This window comes from Trachurus japonicus, chromosome 13 (genome assembly GCF_045865225.1).
Source record: "Trachurus japonicus isolate A0001 chromosome 13, Traja_1.0".
Classification (NCBI taxonomy): domain Eukaryota; kingdom Metazoa; phylum Chordata; class Actinopteri; order Carangiformes; family Carangidae; genus Trachurus; species Trachurus japonicus.
The window spans coordinates 21953779-21976348 of NC_140919.1; the positions used below are offsets into that span (position 1 = coordinate 21953779).

The 22570-nt window shown below is 42.6% G+C and overlaps 2 protein-coding genes across 2 annotated transcripts in view; one reads left to right on the top strand and one right to left on the bottom strand.

Annotated features, from left to right (window-relative positions):
- Positions 1-22570, bottom strand: part of egfem1 (EGF-like and EMI domain containing 1) — a 63918-nt gene that overhangs the window by 2471 nt on the left and 38877 nt on the right. The window contains exons 16-35 of the mRNA XM_085795363.1: positions 20041-20169; positions 15851-15985; positions 15414-15548; positions 13854-13979; positions 13373-13504; positions 13020-13148; positions 12223-12354; positions 11733-11861; positions 7664-7792; positions 6789-6917; positions 5846-5974; positions 5601-5729; positions 5087-5215; positions 4793-4921; positions 3469-3600; positions 2920-3048; positions 2651-2779; positions 963-1091; positions 425-553; positions 126-254 (exon numbers count right to left, since the gene is read on the bottom strand). Coding sequence (XP_085651489.1) covers positions 126-254; positions 425-553; positions 963-1091; positions 2651-2779; positions 2920-3048; positions 3469-3600; positions 4793-4921; positions 5087-5215; positions 5601-5729; positions 5846-5974; positions 6789-6917; positions 7664-7792; positions 11733-11861; positions 12223-12354; positions 13020-13148; positions 13373-13504; positions 13854-13979; positions 15414-15548; positions 15851-15985; positions 20041-20169 — 2598 coding nt within the window. The remainder of the gene's footprint in view (positions 1-125; positions 255-424; positions 554-962; positions 1092-2650; positions 2780-2919; positions 3049-3468; positions 3601-4792; positions 4922-5086; positions 5216-5600; positions 5730-5845; positions 5975-6788; positions 6918-7663; positions 7793-11732; positions 11862-12222; positions 12355-13019; positions 13149-13372; positions 13505-13853; positions 13980-15413; positions 15549-15850; positions 15986-20040; positions 20170-22570) is intronic.
- LOC146975927 (EH domain-containing protein 2-like) lies at positions 16788-20047 on the top strand. The gene is made up of 6 exons (XM_085795365.1): positions 16788-17142; positions 17269-17445; positions 17730-17827; positions 18270-18682; positions 18786-18950; positions 19058-20047. Exons 1-6 carry the CDS (start codon positions 16922-16924, stop codon positions 19616-19618), a joined length of 1635 nt encoding a protein of 544 aa, XP_085651491.1. The 5' UTR covers positions 16788-16921; the 3' UTR covers positions 19619-20047.

The window sequence follows — 22570 nt, forward strand, 5'->3', positions numbered from 1 at the left end:
GCTTTTTTTTATGAGCACATGAATCAAAATAATAAATATGTATACAATACTTACCCAATGAAATATCTATTTTCAGTCTAAGTTCACATTTGATAATTCATGTTTAGATCCTCGTGTGTACTCACGTCTTTGGCATTGTGGTCCATAGTAGCCCGGTGGACACACACATTGGCCTGTCACATGGTCACACGTCTGACCCACCTTGCAGTCACAGGTGTGGGCACAGTTCACTCCAAAAAACCCTGTGGGGCATTCTGGGAGATAGAGTCAAGGTTTAAGCTACGTGTCAAAGCTGAATGATTAAAAATGTCGTATCAAGGTCAGACAAAGAAAAAAAAATCATATCTGTTTCAAAGTCTGAGTGAGACACCTAGTAACCTTATCACCAAGTTTCTCTTTGTGTTCTGAGTAGAGGGTTACATACTGTGTTGACAGGCGTGGCCGTAGTATCCAGCGGTGCAGCTGCAAGTGCCAGTGAAACGGTCGCAGGTCCCATTGTTGAAGCAGGGACAGTCATGGGCACAATCAAGCCCATACTTTCCCTGGGAACATGCTACACACACACACACACACACTGGATTGTAACTTTCCAATCAAGAAAACATTGGTACTTCTGATTATAAACAATATCAGTAGAAATCTCTACAGTCATATTAACTTGTCACTAAAAACAGAGTTAGATCATATAAGGATGATGGCACTTCATCAGGTACATAAGAATGTGTCAATCTGCATTTTACACTATAAAAAAATAAAAAATTTGAACACGAATTGCACAAAAAGTGAGAAAATGTGGAGATACAAATGAGCCTTGAGAAGATGTTTTGCATGACTTGTCTGAGAAGGAGGAGAAAGTAAACTTCTTGTTGTTGTTTGTCAGAGTTTTGATTTCCCGTGAACAGAGCATGCTTTTGTTTGGTTCTCAGTGCGTTGTGTTGTGTCTGCTGCCCGTGGAGCTGTACCTGTGTCACAGTGCGGCCCGGTCCAGCCCAGTCCACACTTGCAGGATCCGTCGACAGGGTCGCACAGAGCCCTGTTCTGACAGCGGCACGTGTTCCTGCACTGCAGGCCGTAGCGCTCTCTGGGACACGCTGGAGACACGTTCAGAAAACATCAGCGCTCAGACCAGAGCTCCAGGCTCTTCTGGTCTGCTCAGCAATCACACCAACGGGTGTAACACACAGATAACACACAGAGTGCAGCAATGTGTCTATCTGTCTCTTACACACACACAAGCCTGCACTAACCACATTCATGTTTATTTAAGCAACAGTTCATTACAGAGATGGCAAAGTAGTCTAATTTGGCGCTGATATAAAAGAATAATCATGTTTCTTCGGGTAATTTAGATTGGGAACACAATAAGCAAGCCGTCTTTGATTTCCCTGTTTATTTATTTGCTTCCTTGCCAAATCCAGCGACACGGAACACAGAGAATGAGCTACTTATAGGTTTCTGTAAACATTCAACAAGAGGAACTTAAGAAGTGGTATGTCCCAAGTACATGCAGGAGGCTAAAGAAGAGAACATTTAGCACAAGCAGTGCTGGAAAGCCCCGTTTGCAATCCAGCTGAATTGCTGATAAAGGGAGAGATTAAGAAAAACCCAGCTCTGCCTCCGTTTCCCGCGAAAAACAGCCCTGTGATCATCAGAGGCCTCACACTGAGGAAATGGAGAATTTGTTACTTAAATATACAGTGAGAGATGTTGAAAAATACACTCTCATCTTAGCGGTGGTTTCTCACTTTCCAGTTACGTCTCCTATTTCTGAAGAACTCATTAGGGCCAATGGTTCCCACTGATGCATGTCCGCCTCAGTGGTGACTCTCTGTATACTCAAGAGAATGGTAAGAGATAAAAGGCTGAATACAAACCATGTTTGATATCTACTGTATCTGAAAGCTCGGTGATGAATTGCCTCTTGTGATTGAACTGATACTCATTTATTCTTGCCCTAAAAAATAAATGATGTGTTGTCCTGTTTCTGTTTGTTTTTGTGCGACTTGTAGACTTTAAACCAAATTAGCCAATTTGGGATGAATAAAGTTGTCTAAAAAAGTGTCAGGGCCTTTTCTGCTTATTGCATAATACAAAGTAATGCACTTTCAGTGAAACTGTATTTATTTATTTATTTTTAACTTTTTAACTAATTTATTAAGTCACAATCTTAATCATCTTAACTTGAGCAAAATGTTGCTTTTATATATATATCAGACTTTGATCAAACTGTGATAAAATGATTCAAACTGGCACCAATAAATACAAACAAAAGGGGAGGTGTGTCACAAGTCCCCAACATGAGCCATTTAATAATTAAAGCAGAAGTAAGCAGAATATCTGTGTTAATATAAGTCTTAAATAGTTATATCTTCCGACGGCAATCAATTATATAGAGAAACACGGGTCTGTCAGTCACTCTGCTCTGCTATAAGCCGAGGAGAAAACTTTCCTTGTATCCTACAACCTTTATCCAATGAGGAGAGAGAACGGCATAAAGGGGCGGTCCTGTCTGTGTGCAGCCAAGGGATGCGCGTGAATGTGGTGACGTAGGGACGAGGGCGGGGACTGCTAACTCCATCGGCTGACAAGAAGTTAGCCAAAACGACCGGATCGCTTACTTCTGCTTTAATGGCGTCATTTTTTTAATTACCTTGTTGGCAGGACTGTCCCATCCTGCCAGGAGCACACATACACCTCCCAGTTGTTGGGTGGCACTGCCCCCCTTCCCCACAGGAGCACAGCTTAGCGCAGTCCTTCCCATAGTATCCGCTCGGACAAGCTGCAGAAACAAACACGCCTTCAGCTCCAAATCACAAAAAGTTACGCCTGTGGGTTGGTGGTGGTGGACCAGGATCCCTAAAACACAAACTGAGATTCATGACTCAACTACAAACAGGTGCAACAGGTTTCTTGACTTACTTGAGCTGCAGTCAGCTCCAATGAAGCCTGGAGGACAGTAGCAAGTCCCAGTCCTGAAGTCACAGCGACCACCATTGATGCAGCTGCACCTGGACTTGCAGTTGGGCCCGAAAGTTCCTGCCCGACATCCTGGAGACAAACCATGAGGGAAAGAGGAGAAAAAGAGGAAGGAGTGTAAATGCCGTTAAGTGGTTTGTTTAAGTGTTTGATCCAGTTTTTTTGGGGTTCTCTATTATTCGACCTGCAGAGTAAAGGTTACAGGTTAGCACATGGGTGATATGCAAAATCGGAGTATTTTACAATCAGTTACAAATGTAAAATCAACAAACTCACATCATGGCAGTTGAACAAAAGGCCGCTGAAGTTCTGAGTGACTTTTATTTATGACTTAGATATGAATCTTTGACTTCAGTGGAAATCTACAAATATGTACCCTGCTCCCATTTCTCCCACCCAACTCTGTTTGACTTAAGGCATATTAGTACATGCCCAACATGAGTCCACAGCAGAGAGAGAGAGAAAGAGAAAAAAAAAACTCTTTATACTCACGTAGCTCACACTTTGGACCGTGATAACCAGGTAAACAGCTGCATTTCCCCGTCACAGGATGGCACTGTTCCTGATCACCTGAACACTGGCACAGCTGGCTGCAGTTTTGCCCGAACATGCCGGCAGGACAGGCTAGGACAGTACATCCAGAGACATATCACACACTGGAGATCTTACACATTTAAAAAAACAACAACAAATTTTGTAATGCATTTTTATTTTTTTTCCGATATGTGCGGTTTAATGTTGCATGTGAAGCTGCAGCATGATAGAAAATCACTGCATGGCGTTTAAACTACAGTTGACGGGGCCTTGCGCAAGCACACAAATACGAATGGCGTTTCCCTTTCCTTCCTCAGATGTTCTCTGTGAACATACTGGGACATTCAGTATTGACTGGTAACAAAACCAACACTCCCAGCAACTTTCTCTGGTGCCTACAAAAACCCAGATGGTCGCAAAGGGACATTCTTTCACACACTCCGGTCTGCATACATGCTTACACGCTCATCACAATAATGAATAGAGTCCGCAGACAATCAGTCATAGCGAACAAGATGAATCTGTGAACCGAACATGTTTACGGGTGAGACCGCAGCGCTCGGCTACTCAGTCAGGCAGCAGCAGGCAGCGTGGGGGACAGATAAGAAAGGACTCCAGACTAAAGAGGCAATTACGGCGCTGTCATTATGCATGTCTGCCTTCCAAAAGCCCTTATCCGCCGCCGAGGAGACAAAAACAATGCCTTCTGTTTTACTTGGCAACCGGTGTGTAACATTTATCAGATGTCTGGGGAGTGTGTGAGGAGAGGAAGGGAGTAAGGGGGGGTGGTAAGGAGTGATGAGGGGCTGAGTGGCGAAGCTAGTCGTATATAGTCCTAAAGGGTACGGTCTAAATAATGAAACATTAGCATAAAGTCCTGTGACAAGCGAGGCCTTGGTTCTGGAGTAGAGCGCATTTCCTGGAGTGGAATAAATGGTAATGTTTTCCAGGAGGACTATGAAAAAGAGGAAATTTTAATTAGTATTAACAGAAGGATTCTTGGTGATCACTTCAATCCGAGGATGCCTTTTTTTTCCCTGCAGGGAGTTCGCCAAGGCACAAATGTCAACCAAATGGTTTTAAATGTGTGACAGTGATATTAGCCGTGTGCCAAGGTTTTTTCAATAAGTTCTACATTAAAGACATTTCTGAGATACAAAATTGCCACTAAGAGTTTTTTTTAGATGCCCCCTAGAAACCAGCTGCTGCTCACCTCACTATTAAAACAAGAAATCTTTATGTATGAGTCATAAAGTTTTGTTTTTATTCTTTTTATTCTCACTTTTTTCACAGCCAGGTCCTGTGAGCCCAGCTGGGCACCCACAACTCCCCGTCTCATGGTGACAGGACACCCCGGCCTGGCACTGACACCGCTGAGCACAGGAAGCGCCGTAGGACCCCGGGAGGCAGGCTGTGGAGTGGACACACACACACACACACACACACACACACACACACACACACACACACACAAACACACACACACAAACACACTCACAGTCGGTTTACTCTCAAGTTCAAAGCCTACACTGTTGCCAGCTTCATTCACTTGCAATTTCCTTGGTCCTATACTCACGTTTGTCACACCTGGCTCCTCTCCAGCCTGGCTCACACTCACAGCGGCCCGTCACATGGTGGCAACTGGAGCTATGGACGCAGTCACACCTCTGCTCACAGCCGTCTCCAAAGAATCCCTTAGAACAGGCTTCAGACAAAACACACAAGCATTCCTGTTCAGCAACATTAGAGCCTGAAAGCAAAGTTTAAAAAAAAAAATTCTGGGGGTTTTTGTGCTTATTTACCCAAGGCTAATTGCACAAATTGTTTTGACACAGCAAGTTTTATGACTCCAGGAGAAAGTAAACCTTCAATTTTGTTTTGCCACCGCACCACTGAAATGTTAAAAAGGCTTCACTTCTCCAAGTTGTTCAGGACACGACAGTGGCAACAGGCGGAAACAGCTGGATGACAGGTTATCTTTAAATCTCTTTGTGAAAACTTATTCCAACTGTGTAACATGTCCGACGACAATCAATAAAAACTGATGATGCTGTAATACAACAGAGGTGACGTGAAGTTCAGGGAGTCACCTGACTGACAGAGCTCTCCTGTCCATCCGGGTCGACACACACATCTCCCTGACACCTTGTCACATCTCCCTCCATTTTCACAGCTGCAGGCCTGAGTGCAGTTCTCTCCATAATGTCCTTCCTCACACTCTGGGAGAGAGGGAATGAAAAGTTCAGATCGGAGGTACAGTAGATTTTACAAGACAATGTATCTCACAGGTGCAGCGAGTAGCTGGAGGGAAGTTAGGATGGAAGGCCTCTCTCACCTAACTCGCAGGCGGCTCCAGTCCAGCCGGCCGGACAGGAGCACTGACCAGTCACGCTGTCACAGGAGCCACCGTTCTGACACAGACACTGTCCAGAGCAATGTTCCCCATATTGTCCTGCAGGACAGGCTTAAAACACACACATAACACACAGACATTTAAATGAATGCGGTCTAAGATGAGTAAGTAATGAAGACACACATTTTTGACTTCAGAACTACTGAGCCCTACTGAGCCCAAGTCTCACATCTACATATTTTTCATAATGAGAAATAAGAGAGCAAAAAGTAAGCTGAAGGAGGGAAGAAGATCTGGACCCTGAGATTGTTTTTTTTAAAACCAGTTAAATATACCAGAATCAGATGCGTCAGGAGAATTAAAAGTTGGCAAATAAGGAAGAAGCAACCCCAGCGTCTGAATATTAAAATACACAGATCAGCCATATGTGATTTCTTTTAATGAGGCGATTGAGCCAAGAAGCCGTTAGAAATAACTGAAACTACAAATCACATTTCAAATCAAACTAACTAATGATTCAGAGTGAACTCTCAAAAGAGGCCACAGATACACACCAATCAGCCACAACAATAAATGTGTGTGTTCATGTGTGAGATCATCCTCAGTAAGATGGGGGATTCACAGGGAGGAGCAGATTTCTGACATGCTGATGGAGTAGTGTGTTCTAAGGACCATACAGGGGTTGTTTGCAAGATAACAAACATGGCCAAGTTTGCAATTGTGCAACTCAAGTTTTCGTTTGGCTACTTTTTTTGAATTTCTGATGCATTTACTTGTAAGTTCCAGTAATCAACTTTTTTCTTTATCAGGGATCTGAAAGAAACAGACTAAGGATGAAACCCCACTGCGAGGGTCCTACAGCAGCAAGTATTTGGAGAGCTTTATTCATTGTCCGTGCTGTGGAAGTGAGTGATGAGCTACTCACGCAGTTGGCAGCTGACTCCGGTCCACCCGGCCGCGCAGCTGCATCGCCCGCTGACGTGGTCACACCTGGCTCCGTTCTGACACTCACAGGTCTGACTGCACCGCTCTCCAAAATGACCCTGCGGGCACTCTGCCCACACAAACCGCACACACACACAAACACGCATTATAGCATAATACAGCACACATACACATGCACACACACATAAAACACCGTTCAGCATTACCTAAAATGAATTGCAGCTACATGCGCTGAGAATGTATAAGGGGCATTTTTGGGGCATTAGGGTTTTCAGCACACATATTGTAAACTTCTTAATGATCAAAGTCCTCGATGACATTTAGAGTCTAAGAAAGAGGAAAATGCGCTAATGACAGAGATGCATCATTAAGTCATGCTAGTGGCTTTCTGCTGACTCTGGCTCTGGTAGTTAGGACCACAAAATGGCTGTGGCAAGAGGAAAGTCTTGAATAAGACTGCAGAATGACAGACTAAGAACTTTAGTGGGCATTTCATTGGATTCATTAAAACAACGGCATGAAATCCTCAAGAAACTTTAGCATGAGAACACTGATTGGTTAGCTACTAAAAGACTCTTCCAAGTTATGTTCTCCCTTTCCTAATGTTGATCACTATAAACACGTGGGTGCATTTATCCAGAATAGACCTCAATTAAAGTGTGTATGCCAGAGGGCACGCTCGTCCTCCCTCCTTTCTCCACCCTTACCCATCCCTAAAAAAAGTAATCGGCAATGTCTCATTATAGAGATAATTGTTCACAAACACATCATAGTTGTGTTTAAGGAGAGGATGTCGTGATGGGCTGCAGTGAGGGCCTCCCTCACACCCCGTTTTAATGATGTGGCTTCCATTACCCAGAATGCAGTGTGGTCCTGCCCAGCCGGCGGTGCATAGGCAGGCTCCTGTGATGTGGTGGCAGCGGGCACCGTTCCTGCACTCGCACATCTGGCCACAGTCAAGACCGTAAAAGCCGTCCGGGCACACTGTGGGCCAAGATAAAACATCCGACTGGTTAGAACTGGCAGCTTCACAGAAGAGGAGAGGAAAAGGTTTAGATGCCAACTTTTTTTAAATTTTATATATATATTATTCAGTTGTTTCTCTTCCCTTCCCCATCTCTTGCTCTCCTCTCCTCCTCTTACTTTCCCTCTCTGTCTTACCACCTACTGAAAATACCAATATCAAATTGCAGTACCACGCTGCGGCTGTTCATTTGCAGAGCGTCTGCGTTCGTTAAGTGAGCTCATGTCCCACATGTGTGGTGGATCTGGGCCACATCAAAGTCGACGGCGGCTCGGAGGCTGTTCCCTTTTGGGGGTAGAGGGGGCACAGAGAGCCGGTAATTAGAGCACCTGCTGAGTCCACAGGCCCCACCAATAGACTGCAAAACAAAGCCAGGTTACTGTGCCCCCTTGACACACACACACACACACACACACACACACACACACACACACACACACACACGAACACACCTACAGTACTGCTGCCGATGCAAGGAGATGCCAGTGTTAGAGTCTGTTTCCCATTCTCAAGGAGAGCCAGAGAGATTGTTTAAGTGTGTGTAGAGTCAATTGACACTCAGAGAGTTTGGTAAACATGGTGCCTCCTATCCACAAGAGCTGAGCCAGAGGCTGTGGGATGAATGAGGCTTTCCACTACTGGGATGTAAATATTGTCTGTAAGCATGACTCCACCAGAGCAGGAAAGAATGACTCTGTTTATTCACGGCCTATTTTTGATCGTTCAATTTGTCACCGAAGAGATCACAACTCAAGCATGATAGTCGTATTTTGCAAAACAAAAAAAAAGCTCTGGTTCCATTCCGGCCTTTATTTATAGGAACGCTGCCTCTGACGCTGCCAGAGTTTGACTGATTGACTGACAGCTGTTGTGGACATTTCTCTCTTCGAGTGCCCTCTTCTGTTTTCTATGTGTGTGAAAATCGCAGCCTGGTGAGGGATTTTGGGTAGAGTCTATCCCAACGACCTCAGAGGCCAGCAGCTTTTTTTTTTTTTTCATTTAATTTATATACACTACTACGTCCTCGATCTATAAGCAGCGGTCTGTGTTACCAAAGGAAAACACACACTACAGAAATGTGGAGCTTGGTGGTTTTATGTCTTCTAAATGCCACAGTGCTGTACTCAGGGTGTTCCCCTGCAGTTTATGCATCATACCCTCCTTCTCCTGCTCCAATTGATGATGCTGTCCACTCCTACTTTTTCTGCCTCAGGGCCTCAAATTGGGAAAAGTATCTTTCCTGCTCAGCAGTTTCTGGCACGGCCATCGCCTTGTTCCCACGCTGACAGTATGACGTCTTTGCCTGCCTCTGTAGTGGTTAGGCCTAGATGTTATTAAAGCTAGCCCACTGAGGATGCTGTCATTTTAACCCAGCTGTACATTAGGTCTGTGGTGTTACTGTAGCAAAAATCACGGGTTTATTGTCTGTTGTTTATTATTATGATAGCCGTTTCTGACACCATAGCAACAAGCTGTTCTCTCTGTCCCGCGGGAAAATGTTTCAGGAATGTCACTCTAATCATGATATCATTTATTTACTAACGCAATGCGTCGCTGATGTTAAAATATGAACATGAACATAAAACATCTCAGATGAGTGATGTTTCCTTTTAATGGAATTATTCAATCCTCCAGGCGCAGTAATCAGTTCAACATGTTAGAGCACATTTCTTTCTTTCCAAATGCAGCAGATAAAGTTTACGGCAGTACACACACTGTATATGTTCAGGGAATATACTGCCACATCTGACTGGCAAGGTTTATTATTTGTTTATGCCAGCAGGGGGCGACTGGTTTCCATATTAACCGCAGAGCATCAATCTGTCATCTGATATTAGCACAGCTAGTGTTTGTAAATGTCGACTCTTCCCTCTGAGTCTTTGTTTATAGGTAGGCACAGACGATTCGGCCCAACACACACACGCACACACTGTGCCATCGCTGAAAGACTCCATCTCTACACTAAATGAGCTCTTTAAGACAGGAGGATTATTTCCAGATCCCTGGTTGTGTAAGAGCCACTGCTGTCAGCCCATAAAGCAGGTCCAGGGACCACACAGCCGGGGAGAGCAGACCACAGAAATAGAGCGGATAGAGAGAACATAGAATAGGACTTCCTGGTGCTATTCAGGGTCTATACACCCAGAAAGGTCAACACAACAACAACAACAAAACAACCCGGTTTTGTTCAACAATGACGCGGATGTTCAATAGCAGTCAAACCAGAGTCCTTTACACTGCGCCCAAATTAACTGTTTTGATGTAAACATCAAAGCTGCAGAGCAGAACCAGAGCACCAACCACATTAACTGAAGAAGTGGCACAGTGTGCGGGACCGTTGTCAGCACAATGCCTCGTTTTTATCCAACAAAACTTGACTGAAATGTTTAGCGTCAGCCTCGGTGACACATGAACGCTCGGCGCAACAATGCTTCTACCGTAGTAACAAGCTGTCAGGGTCTTGCAGTACCTGTTATTTTCATGAATAGTGAGATATAAGCCAGAGTTTGGATGAATATCACCCACGTTGGAGCAAACAACCAAAAGGAAAAATCATCTCTTTCCATTTTAATTCTGTGAAACAGATGAACTGGAGAGATCTGGTCCTTCTCACAGCGCAGGCCTCTTCCTGAATTCTGGTGAAGGAAGAGGCCCAGCAGAAGACTGAGAAACTGGACACCTCTGTTTGAGGGGAAAAAGGCCTTCAGAAAACAGAATCTGGTCAGAGCGATAGCCCTATTTCCACAGCGACGTCCAATCAGAGCGTCGTCGACGTCTGAGGCCATTAGACTGTTATGACTAGGGATGTGAAGCTCTGTTCTAGTGTGACATGGCCATGATTTACGATGCCCCACGCACCATGGAGGTGGTATAAATTTCTGGCCCTGGTAGCACACTTACAGTAAATCTTACACGTTGTAATAACATGAGGCCACTTTGAGTCAAAAGACTATAATCAAGAACAAATCTATTACATTGCTAAGACTCTGAGACTGCTGGCATGTCTCGCAGTTCAGGACAAATATCATAATGATGAGATGAATATTAGTTACATGACGAGATTGCTATGGCAGGATGGCTATGAAATACAGTGCATCTATCCCAGAATGACTAATACAAATTATATCTTGGGACTGGTGTGGTTTTAAAGTGGTTTTGCTTATGACATTACATGGACAATCGGATGATTCATTGAATCTGTGTGATGATTCACTAAAACTTGGAAGAGAATGAAAAGCTTAGAAAACCATCCTGCAGCGCCCTCTAGTGTGGTAAAGGTGAAAGACATGGTAGAGATAATCACCTGTGACAAAAAGGAGCAGTGAACCATCGACATGTGGTCACACTCTATTTTCTACCTCATACGACAAAGAAAGCCAAAATCCTCAGGACTCAGGGGGATGTTTTGAAATTACATTAAAAAAAATTAACTGTTTATCAGAGTGGTTGCTGATCAGTTTTCTGTTTGTCAACCTGATAAATTAAACACCTAAAAAAAAGAAAAATCCAAATGAAATGTAAAAGATTTTACTCAAGTTGGATGGGGTCATCTGTGAAAAGCTTTTAAAAAGTAATTTACTGTAAGGAAAGTATGTTGGCTTTATATTCATGTGAGTTCAGTATGTGTAGGTAGTAACATGTGTCCTAAAGATTATCTGAGAAAATTAGTTAATATTATACTATATAATATACTACAACTACTCCAAAGTATATCCACAGGTACATTAATAATAACCTTGTTACTGCTGACTTCTGTTAAAAAAAGAAAGTACCAAGGGGACCAATATGAACTGCGCAAAGTTTGCAATTCTCAACAGTTTTGGAGACATTTAGGAGGGTTAATATGACCCAAAACACAAAGGTTAGTTAGTGTTAGTCCTTTATCATTATAAATATTACCTTTTTCACAGAAAGTGCCGGCATATCCAGGGGAACATGTGCAGGCTCCACTTACATGGTCACAATGGGCTCCATTTTGACACTGGCACTGCTGGACACAGCCTGGGCCATAAGTGCCATTTACACAAACTGTGAGTGGCAGGCAGCGTGCAGAAAATAACACAGAAAAAAGTATAGTTAGGAGTTTGATCTTTAATAATCTTAATCCTTTAAACATTTAAAATCCTCAGTTTCTAACCAAAGTGCATACCCACTCTGACTGTCTCCATAATTGAACGAGGTTCACATAATGAATTCAAATCTCCAATACACATTACATTCTAAACCACAGGATAAAATGCTACTGAAATCAAATGTGTAATGATAAAACAAGATATCAGAAAATGCATTTTTACCATTCTAGAAGAACTCAAATGCTGCTATACCTGTAATCACCCCTTGGTGGCAGCAGTCACTAACTATATTTTTTTAAACTAATGTGAGAACTTACTCTTTTCACAGAGATCTCCGGTGAAGCCAGTCTCACACACACACTGACCAGTGACAGGGTCGCAGCCCACGGAGCTGTCTTGGCACTGGCACTTACTGATGCAGCCTTGGCCCCAGTAACCAGATTCACATGCTATGGAGGGTGTGTTGCAGTTAGGTACATAAACTGAAATTAAGCAATATATACAGCTCTGGAAAAAAATAAGAGACCTCTTTCACAAATGTTTCTTAAAAGCATCTCTACATGTATGACAGTCATTCTTTTCTTTTCTTTTCTTTTTTAAATACCAACACAAACACAACTCATTCTACTTAATGAGACACTGATGAGGTCATCACCTGAACCACATCTGGTTTTATAGGAAGATTATAAAAAACACTGTTGGGATTAAACATTGACATTATCCCACAAAAACTGATTCATAAACTCTTCCTGAGTTAAAATATTCTTGCTGTGTTGTTTAGGAATAAATATGAACATGTTTTCTATGCATTATTATTATTCAAGGTCTGAAAAGACTTGATTATTTTGTTATTTAGACTAGTTCAGTCATTTAAAAGTCATACATTTATCTAAAAAAAAAAATAAAAAAAAATTAGCCAATAAAAATGTTGTCAGTAGTTGATAGACTAAAACAAAAAAAACGTAATTTAATTTTACTCAAACACATACCTATAAATAGTAAAACCAGCGAAACTGATCATTTTGGGAGTGGTCTCTTAATTTTTTTCCAGAGCTGTATATTTTTATTTTTTCTTAAAAAAACAAACAAAAAAAAAGACAGTTCCAGTACTTACATGTTGCACAGTCATGACCAGTTTTGCCAGGAGGGCATATGCAGTGTCCAGTCTGTGGGTCACATCTGGTATCAGGGTGGCAGGAACAAAGCAAAAGGCAGTCTGGTCCATGGTACCCCGGGGGACACTCTGCACACAGCACACATCCACAGGAAACATTTTTAAACACAATCCAAATATTCCGCACATCTGACTACAGAAATGATAACATCTGGACTCATTCAAAACTGTTTAATTAATGTCATTATTTGAGACATTTCCATGGGAATGATTAAAACAGTCGTAAAAAGAAAACAAATCTGATTGAATTTCTTTTATTTTCAGGCTTTAATCTCAGTACAGTGTAAACTCACCCTCTTGGCAGAGGTTTCCAGTGAAGCCTGGTTTACAGTCACAGCCTCCACTCAGCTTGTTGCAGGAGTCTCTGTTCTCACAGGGAGGGCAAGATGACTGGCACTTTAACCCCCAGAATCCATCAGGGCAGTCTGGGGAGCATCAAGTGTCATTGAGATTAAGCCAGCAGTAAGCCACTTATGTTAGTTATTTCACCGTAACGCCTTAATGCCACTTATGCTTAAATCATTTGGGATAGAGATGTATTAAGTGGGCAACTGAAAGGGGTGAAATCTGTCACTGAGCCAGGAAGCTTCAATGCAAAGTGCAAAGAACTCAAACACTGTGGTTGTTCAGTAGCCTGAAAATAATTCTGCAAGCCTGTAGTGTCAGTTCACACCACCCCTCAATACATTTTCTTCCCCCTATAACCTGTAACATGATCACGGCCAAACTGTCCCAAAACTAATATTAAAGGAAAGCATAATTGGATAAATGTACCTTCCTGACAGGAGTGTCCTGTCGTCCCTGGAGGACAGGTGCATTGTCCAGTTATGGGATCACAAGGACTTCCTCCACAGTCGCAGACCATCTGACAGTTTTCTCCGTAGGTCCCAGCTTTGCACACTTGCAACAGACAATAAAAAAATATAAAGAATAAAACATAGAAAGCAGAGTTAGAAAACACAAGGGGCAGGGTGTAGCACAAGAGAAAACATCAGACAGGACTACACAACAATAAAATAAATTGGTTATGTGTGAAGCTTTAAAAACACTCAGTTATTTCTGTTTATTTATTCAGTCCTTGCCAGTAGCCCCTGCAGTAGTAACTGAAGTAAATTGCCCCCATCATAACCTGGCCTGCAACTGAAGCAAAGTACAAGCCAAAAGATGTGGATTTTTTTTTTTCCTATATTTGGTGTTGACAATCTCAGCAAGCCCAGGTCTGGACTGTGCATTAGTGCTGACATACTGTAACTCTGCTCTGTTGCCTTGGTCAACTCCGCAGAGACTCCCAGTCATGTTTTTACCAGAAGCTCCTGAACAATATTCAGTATCGCTTCGGATCACAACACAGAGAGTTGAACTTCCATTCAACCAGCAGAGTAAACAGTCAGAGAGACACCCTGCAGTGGAAGGACACTCATATTCTTTGAGTTGTACAGTTTTCAATAACAGGAACACCTGCAAATGACCAGGTGAGTTCAAGAGAAAGCCTCATTTATTTCCACTAAATCCACTCAATCCATCAAAGGTATCAGAGAACGAATCAAAGAGGTCAGACTGAAGGAGGATTTATAGGTGTTACGGGAATTGAAAAAGGTTGCGACAAAGGTGGTGATGTCAGAAACTCATTTATAACAGTTTGTGCTGTCAGAGTTGATCAGAAAGGGCAAACAAGCATGGAGCAGGCAAACAATAACTACACAAGTAGACACATGTGCCAGTAGGCAGGCCCACGCATTTCACATAATCTGCACAGATACTCATGGCAAGTGTATTCATAATGATCCTCCACTGTGTGACCACAAGAGGGAACTGTGGAGTGGAGCTTTGTGGAGGACCTTGCACTTGCACATCAACAGTGTCTTAAGTACTTTTAAAGCACACAAACAAAATCTAAGATCTAAATAAGACCCAAACTCCTTACATCAGTAGTTCCCAACCTTTTTTGGCTCATGACCCCATTTTGACATCACAAATTTCTGGCAACCCCCGATCACGTGCAGTCATGTGATCACAGCCGATATTTTTATATGCTGCATTTTATTTGAACTCGATTTATATTTGAGAAAGTAAAAATGTATAGAACAGAATTGTTTAAGATTGTATGTGGTAATCATAATTTTTAAAAGAATAATAATTAGTTAAAAGAATATTTTTATCAGTAATTCTTTTAATCAATTATTAGACATTTCAGGCGACCTCATTTGAATTCCAGGCGACACCACATGAGGTCCTGACCCCAAGGTTGAAAAACAATACCTTACATTGTTCAACCTCACCACTTCTACAATGTGATGCACAATGTTAATTAAATCGCTCTGCCTGTCGTCTCACCGAGCTGACATCTATCTCCATGACGTCCTACAGGACATCGCTGGCCGCACTCTCCAGTCCTGGGGTCACATGACCCTCCACCTGGACAGTCACATGGCTGCTCACAGCCTGCACCGAAGAAGCCAGGATCACATTCTACAAGGGGAATAGGGACACGTACACACAACAAGAGAAGATGAACATGAGGGATGAGCCAACATTGTGTAAAACCTATTCCAAGCAGATGGTGATCAACTTGACTCTGTGATCAGTGGTGGAGGTTATCACAGCAACTTCTTCATCTGATTTTCTGTTATGGCCTTTTAGACTAAAACCATGTGTGGTTTAGAAATCTAAATGAGAAGGAGCTAAACACAAATCTTCATGATGCGGAACAGATCGTGGATGCTGAAGCTGACTATGAATTAATGAGTTGGTGTTGTGTGAAGTGCTTATACCTTTCTCACACTGTGGGCCATGGTATGCAGCTTTACAGAAACAGCTCCCTGTTTTGGGGTCACAGCCAGAGGAATGTTCTTGAACACAGTCACATTCCTTGGAACAGCCTGCACCGTGCGTCCACCTGGGACAAGCTGAGGAGCAGACCGGGGATCAGTTGAGAAAACAGACAAAAAGCACGAGTGAGGTTGAGGCACAACAATGACTGGTTTCAACATGTTCTCATGTTTGTTTGATATTGCCCAAAAACAATATACACACATGATTTAAACTTGAAGTATACGGCTATACTCCACTAAAACAGCTTCATAAAAGTTTTTAAAGCTTAGTAAAGAAAATGTGGTTTTGCTTGTTAAAGTAAAGGTGAACTGGGGGGAAAAAATGAAATGAAACCTTCTCCATCATCAGATTACATTTTGGTAAACAAAACAAACCCCCCAACCACCATGTTATCATAACACCAGACTGCTGCTAGTTTAAGTCATGTGACCGCTGACTCATGTTGCACTCAATTCATAGAGCTTCATGCACAATTATGATGCATAATTTGTCTGTGAAGTATAATTACAAATCTCACTCAAGACCAGGCCAACTACTGTTGCACATGCCTTCTTGCAAAGTTTGACATCAAACCATAATGATGGTGGTGAGTTTGTGGCCTCTGTTGCTGGTGGTTTCCTGCAAACTATCGCATAAACAACAGTGCTGGATAAAGAGATGTAATAAATGTTGAGTGTTATGTAAGACTTTAAAAACTTGAATACTGCCACATCCCTGTTCTGTCTCTGGAACAATCAATGTGCAATAATTTTGCCAAGACTGTCCCTACTCAGCAACAAATACTGAACTCACTCCACCCTGTCCCTCTCGATATTGGCTTTATGTTAGGTGCAGCTGCAGGCTCTGGTTACACCCTCTCCACCCTCTCAATGTCCCGCTGCAGGATGGAGCAGACAGCTGTGAGAATCTGATAATATTCCTCGTGCACATTCCTCCATCCTTCAGTTTGGCCTTTCGAAGGGTGAGCACTGCTTCTACACTGAGACATCCAGAGCAAAAAATTCATCGGCATGTCCTTTCGGAGGCTAAGAAACAACCCTAAAATACTGGGGGATGTCAATATGGTGACAGACGAACTGAAGAATCTTTATTACAAGAGGCTGCTGCCGATAGAGAAGTACTACTCCTTCCATCACTTTCACTCTCCGAGCTATGAGGACGCAGACTTTGACAACAAACCAATGGTGCTGGTCATGGGTCAGTACTCAACAGGAAAGACAACGTTTATCAGGTAAGCTTCCAGACTTCACGCAGGTAAGAAAAGCATGTGAGTGACTTTTGTGTGCATTAAAAATATTGTGCTGGAGCGAGGAAAGGGTTGATTAACAGTGGTAGTTTGCATATTGGTTGTCTGCAGGTATCTCATAGAACAGGATTTTCCTGGAAGCAGAGTTGGACCAGAGCCAACCACTGACTGCTTCAGTGCCCTCATGTATGGAGAGCCAGAGGGAATCATTCCCGGGAATGCCCTCACAGTGGATCCAAAAAAACCATTTCGCAACCTCGACCCCTTTGGGAATTCTTTTCTGAACAGGTGGGTCAACAGGAAAAAAAACAACGAAGACTGACCTAGAGAGGTGATGGGAAACAGAGACAGGCAGAGAAATAGTGGATTGCTAAATTTAAATAGTTTGTTGTACTGTATCTCCGAGGACTTACTGTTTGATTAAAATTCTCTCTCTTTTCTTCAAGTTCCCACCCATAGTAATCTTTCATAATCACAGAATTAGCTATTACAACCATACTGATGCTTTGCCAATATTGCTTCATTCATGCATTACTTTGAATGGATTGTTTTTTGTTTTTTTTTCAATGTAGGTTTCAGTGTGTGCAGATGCCAAATCAGGTCCTTGAAAGCATCAGCATTATTGACACACCGGGCATCTTAACTGCTGCAAAAAGAAAGCTGAGTCGAGGTGAGACAGAATAACTTTCTGATTTCCTTTTCACTCTCAGAAGGAATTAATGGGTCTTTACATCCATATATCCAGTTTTAAGGGAGTTGCAGATGTACAGCATTGTTGCTGTCTGGGGGATTTACATTCCTGGTACAAGCAGAGTCATAGAAGACGTAATAAAATAAGAACATTTCAGCCCAACATAACTCAAACACTTGAAGTCAGAAGCACAGCAGATGAAAGCAATTTGACAGTGGAGTTGGGAGGAGACGAACAGTGAGGAACGGAGCAGTCTTCGCTTTGTTTTATGGACACATTAATGGGTGTAACTGAAATGGCTTGAAACCAGCAAGGGCCAGTGGGATATGTTACATGTTTCCCTACATCTTGAGGCACTGAGGCCTGCCCCATTAGAGACAGTGTTAATGAAAACCCTGTGTTTTTGTTCCCTTGGCCCCAGGCTATGACTTCCCAGCAGTGCTGCGGTGGTTCGCAGAGCGTGTAGATCGAATCATCCTGCTGTTTGATGCACATAAACTGGAGTTTTCTGATGAGCTCACTCGGGCCTTTGGGGCCCTGAATGGCTATGAGGACAAGTTGCGTGTGGTTCTCAACAAGGCTGACAGGGTGGACTCGCAGCAGCTCATGAGGGTGTACGGCGCCCTCATGTGGTCGCTGGGAAAAGTGTTTCGAACGCCCGAGATCCTGCGAGTTTACATCGGGTCTTTCTGGTCTGAGCCGAGGCAGATGTGTGACCACTACCAGCTGATAGAGCTGGAGGAGGAGGATCTTTTGGCCGACATACGGAATCTGCCGCGCAACGCTGCAGTGCGCAAGCTGAATGACCTGGTGAAGAGGGCACGCTTAGTAAGGGTAAGACATCGCCTTGGGCCAAATGTAACCCATAATTCAGGAAAACATTTACAAACCCCGCAGCTGTGGTGATCCTACTGTCTCATTTGATTTCCTCTCCTAGGCTCATGCACACATCATCAGCTATCTGAAGCAGGAGATGCCGACCATTTTTTGCAAAGAGAGCAAAAAGCACAATCTGATTTACCAGCTGCCTGTGATTTACACTAAGATCCAGCAACAGCATCGAGTCCCAGCTGGTGACTTCCCTGACTGCACCAAGATGCAGGTCAAACAATACTTTTTAATTGCTATATAAATATCTTCTTTTGTTTTTTGAGAAATGTGTAATGCATCCTGTGAGCCTTACATTTATGTACTTGTAATTATCTCCAGGAGAAACTTCTGGGTCAAGATTTCTCAAAGTTCAAGACACTGAAACCCAGTCTAATGGCATCCTTGGAAAAACTCCTGACCACTGACATAGCAAACCTGGTGCCTTTACTTCAACAACAGGAAGTGAGGAAAAAATCCCTCCCTGGCGTGTTGGACGGTGACTTTTTGGGCACATTCAGACGAGAGCATTACAAGAGAGATCCTTTCAAGGAACTCCCCAGAGACGATGAGAGCAGCGAGGCGGATTTCGACGACTGGGTTGTGGAGAAATACAAGCCAAAATACGACGAGATTTTCTACAACCTCAGTCCAAGCGAGGGCAAACTGAGCGGCACCAAAGTCAGAGAGTGGATGACGACCACGCTTCTGCCTAACTCTGTGCTCGCCCATATCTGGAGGCTGTCAGATGTAGATGGAGATGGCATGTTGGACAATGAGGAGTTTGCTTTAGCTGTGCACCTTATTGAAGGAAAGCTGGAGGGCCACTGGCTTCCTCGAGAGCTGCCCTCCCACCTGGTGCCACCCTCAAAACGGTCAAGTTCAACCAGTGACGACGTGTGAACATGACATCAAAAGGAAAAGACTGAGAATATGTCTTCACTACATGTAAAATGTTCTCAACATAAACAAATCTGTTGATTGCACTTTGGTATTTAAAAAAAAGGATGGACATGTCTGGACATGAAGCTGAGACAGTGTCAACATCATCAGCATCATCATTACCACCAAAACAGTACAACTGATGGTTTTAATCATCTAAAATGCAATGATTTTACATGCTATTTCTCATATATCTGACAAGAATTTTCATTTTCAATCAAATTAAACTCTTCTTTAGTTTATGTTTTTGTAAAGTTTTCACTCTCATATATGTAGGTGGCATTAAACTTGTAAAGACGACCAGCCATTATTATGTTATTGTTTGTTATTACATCAACAGCATCTTTATTATCATGATGTTTATATAAAGTTCAGGTACTCACGCAGGTGGCAAAATCGACCATATAATCCTGGAGAGCACAGGCAGGCTCCATACAGCCGATGGCAGCGTCCGTTGTTGGGGCAGTTACACTTTCTTCTACAGTGTCTCCCGAAATAACCTCTTGGGCAACCTGCGGACATGAGTGCAAGAAAACTGTTACACCGCCGGGTACCTGCTTCTTTAAAATACCGGTAAGCTCCACTGTAGACTCAGGATCAGCAAAAAAGTTTGACGCGCAAATTCAGAGGATACGTTGATCACGTGCTTATCACGCAGGCTGTAGAGCAGAGCTGGTCTTCAGCGCATGCGCAGTGAAGAGAATCCCTAGACTAAAAATGTATAAACTGAGGCAATTGTGAAATTTCTGAAAATAAATAAATATAGTGGAAAGATTGTGGAAAACAAACACTAAATTATAGCTGCTGCGCAGCGATGGGTCGGGTCCGGGCTACTTTTGGGCAAATTTAGGCAATTCTGAGCAACAAACAGGAGAATAGGAAGACAAGACAGTTGACCTTATAATGTTCAATTTGCATCAGTTGAGGATTGAACCCACAACCTCGGGATCCAAAGACCGTTGTCTATCGCACTGAGCTAATTGACAAGCGGCATTCAACAGTGGTTTCACAAATTGAGTAAGCCATTCACTGTCGTGTAGGCAGATTTGAAACCACAGTAAAAAGAAAAATCAGTTTTTGAGGTAAAATAATGATATGTATTTGTCAAACATCTACTATGAGTCTAAGATGTTAGGAGCCTTCGCGCATGGACCAATCCAAGCTATTTGGATTTTTAAATTTAGAGGCTTGCTGTGATGCCACCATTAGGACAATTGTCTTGTGTTTCGTTTTGAGGACAACTGACTGTCATCATCATCATCATCATCACCCTTGCTGGGTCTTGAACCCACAGCCTCTGACACCAAGAACCAGCTCCTAACTCGCTGAGCTAATTGGCTGGTAGAGAAACCTGCTGTGTAGCTTCATTTATCCACTCAGGGAGTCAATGCCCGGGCAGCTGTTGTCAAGGCAGATTTCAAAAAGTCCGAAATTCTATTATCTAAACAAAAATCTGTTAATACATAAATTGCATTTAGACAGCAAAACACCTTAAAGACATCTGACATTTTGATCTGTCATCATCATCATCACCCTTGCTGGGTCTCAAACTCACAATCTCTGACACCAAGAACCAGCTCCTAACTCGCTGAGCTAATTGGCTGGTAGTAAGACCTGCTGTGTAGCTTCATTTATCCACTCAGGTGAGTCAGTGCCCGGGCAGCTGTTGTGATGAAATGGTCAAAATTTCAGAAATTCAGTCATCTAAACAAAAATCTGATAATACATAAATTGCATCTTGACAGCATGGAAATGTTGGTGATTTGTTTTTAATGATAAGTGTTTTGCTTCATAAGAGAAAATATGATGTTTATAAATTTCACTCTCACATTGACTTCAGTTGTTCCCATGAGAGCAGAATTCAAAATGTTCTCAAAAATTCAGTTTTTGAGATAAAATTCTGATATTTGCCAAACTTCATCAACCATGACTCCAGAATATTGTAATTTTTTTCAGGAAGATTGAAAATGTATTCATCAAGAATTTGATGGTATATGTTTACAGTAGTGTTTACAGTCAAACGTTTTCATGCACTGTAGGCTCAATTTTTGCTTAATCAAAAATCCGAGAAACAAGTTTTGTGGAGGACAGTCTGGAGATGCTCTGTAGCAAGTTTGGTGTCAATTGAGCAAAAATTGTGGGAGGAGATACATTTTAAAAGTTTTACAGTTATTGAAAAAAACAGAGTGATGGACTTCATAATTTGTAATAAGTTTAAGTGGACAAAAGTTTCAGCAGTATTGAGGCTACATTGTGGTGAAGTTTCAACACTGTAGCATCTACCGTTGGTTTGGTAGGAATTTTTAAAGTTTTTAAATTTAAACGCTTATTGTGCCCCCCCTGGGAGGGGGGGGCACATGTCCTTGGAGTTGAGTGAATCTGGCATGGGGTTGGATGTTTCTGTGAAGTTTGGTGAGTTTTCACCCATGGGAAGTATGACTTCCTTGGAAGAAGAAGAAAGAAGAAGAAGAAGAATTCCTAGGAATACAATAGTGTCCTGGCAGCTGCGCTGCCCGGACCCTAATAAGCTATATTCACACAGAAAATATAATCCTCCTGAGTCTGACAGGTGGTTGCCTTATAAAATTGAAGCATTATACGCATGCGCAGATGTGTGTGCGTAAACTGAACACGGAAATAGCTGAAGCATTTTTTTTTTTGTAACAAATAAGCAACAAAGCCAAATTGTTACAAGAACCGCAGCAAGTTATATTATAGTTTGATATAGGACATATTTTGTAGGCCTATGTAGCGCAGCTCCTTTCAGGAATAGCTCAGTACGCAGGTTGTGTATGTGTGTGTGATGGATCTGTTCATTGGAGCTGAGAGGTAGCCAGTTGGCCAGCAGTAGGCTATGTAGTATGAAGAAAATTTGACAATACCAAGGCTGGCAAATAGAAGATTATACATTGG

Bases quoted from the DNA above. Each gene is read 5' to 3' on its own strand.
- LOC146975927 (XM_085795365.1), top strand. From the start codon at position 16,922: ATGTCCTTTCGGAGGCTAAGAAACAACCCTAAAATACTGGGGGATGTC. The intron at 17,446-17,729 runs GTGGGTCAACAG...TTTTCAATGTAG, and splicing joins GGGAATTCTTTTCTGAACAG to GTTTCAGTGTGTGCAGATGC. The intron at 17,828-18,269 runs GTGAGACAGAAT...CCTTGGCCCCAG, and splicing joins AAAAAGAAAGCTGAGTCGAG to GCTATGACTTCCCAGCAGTG.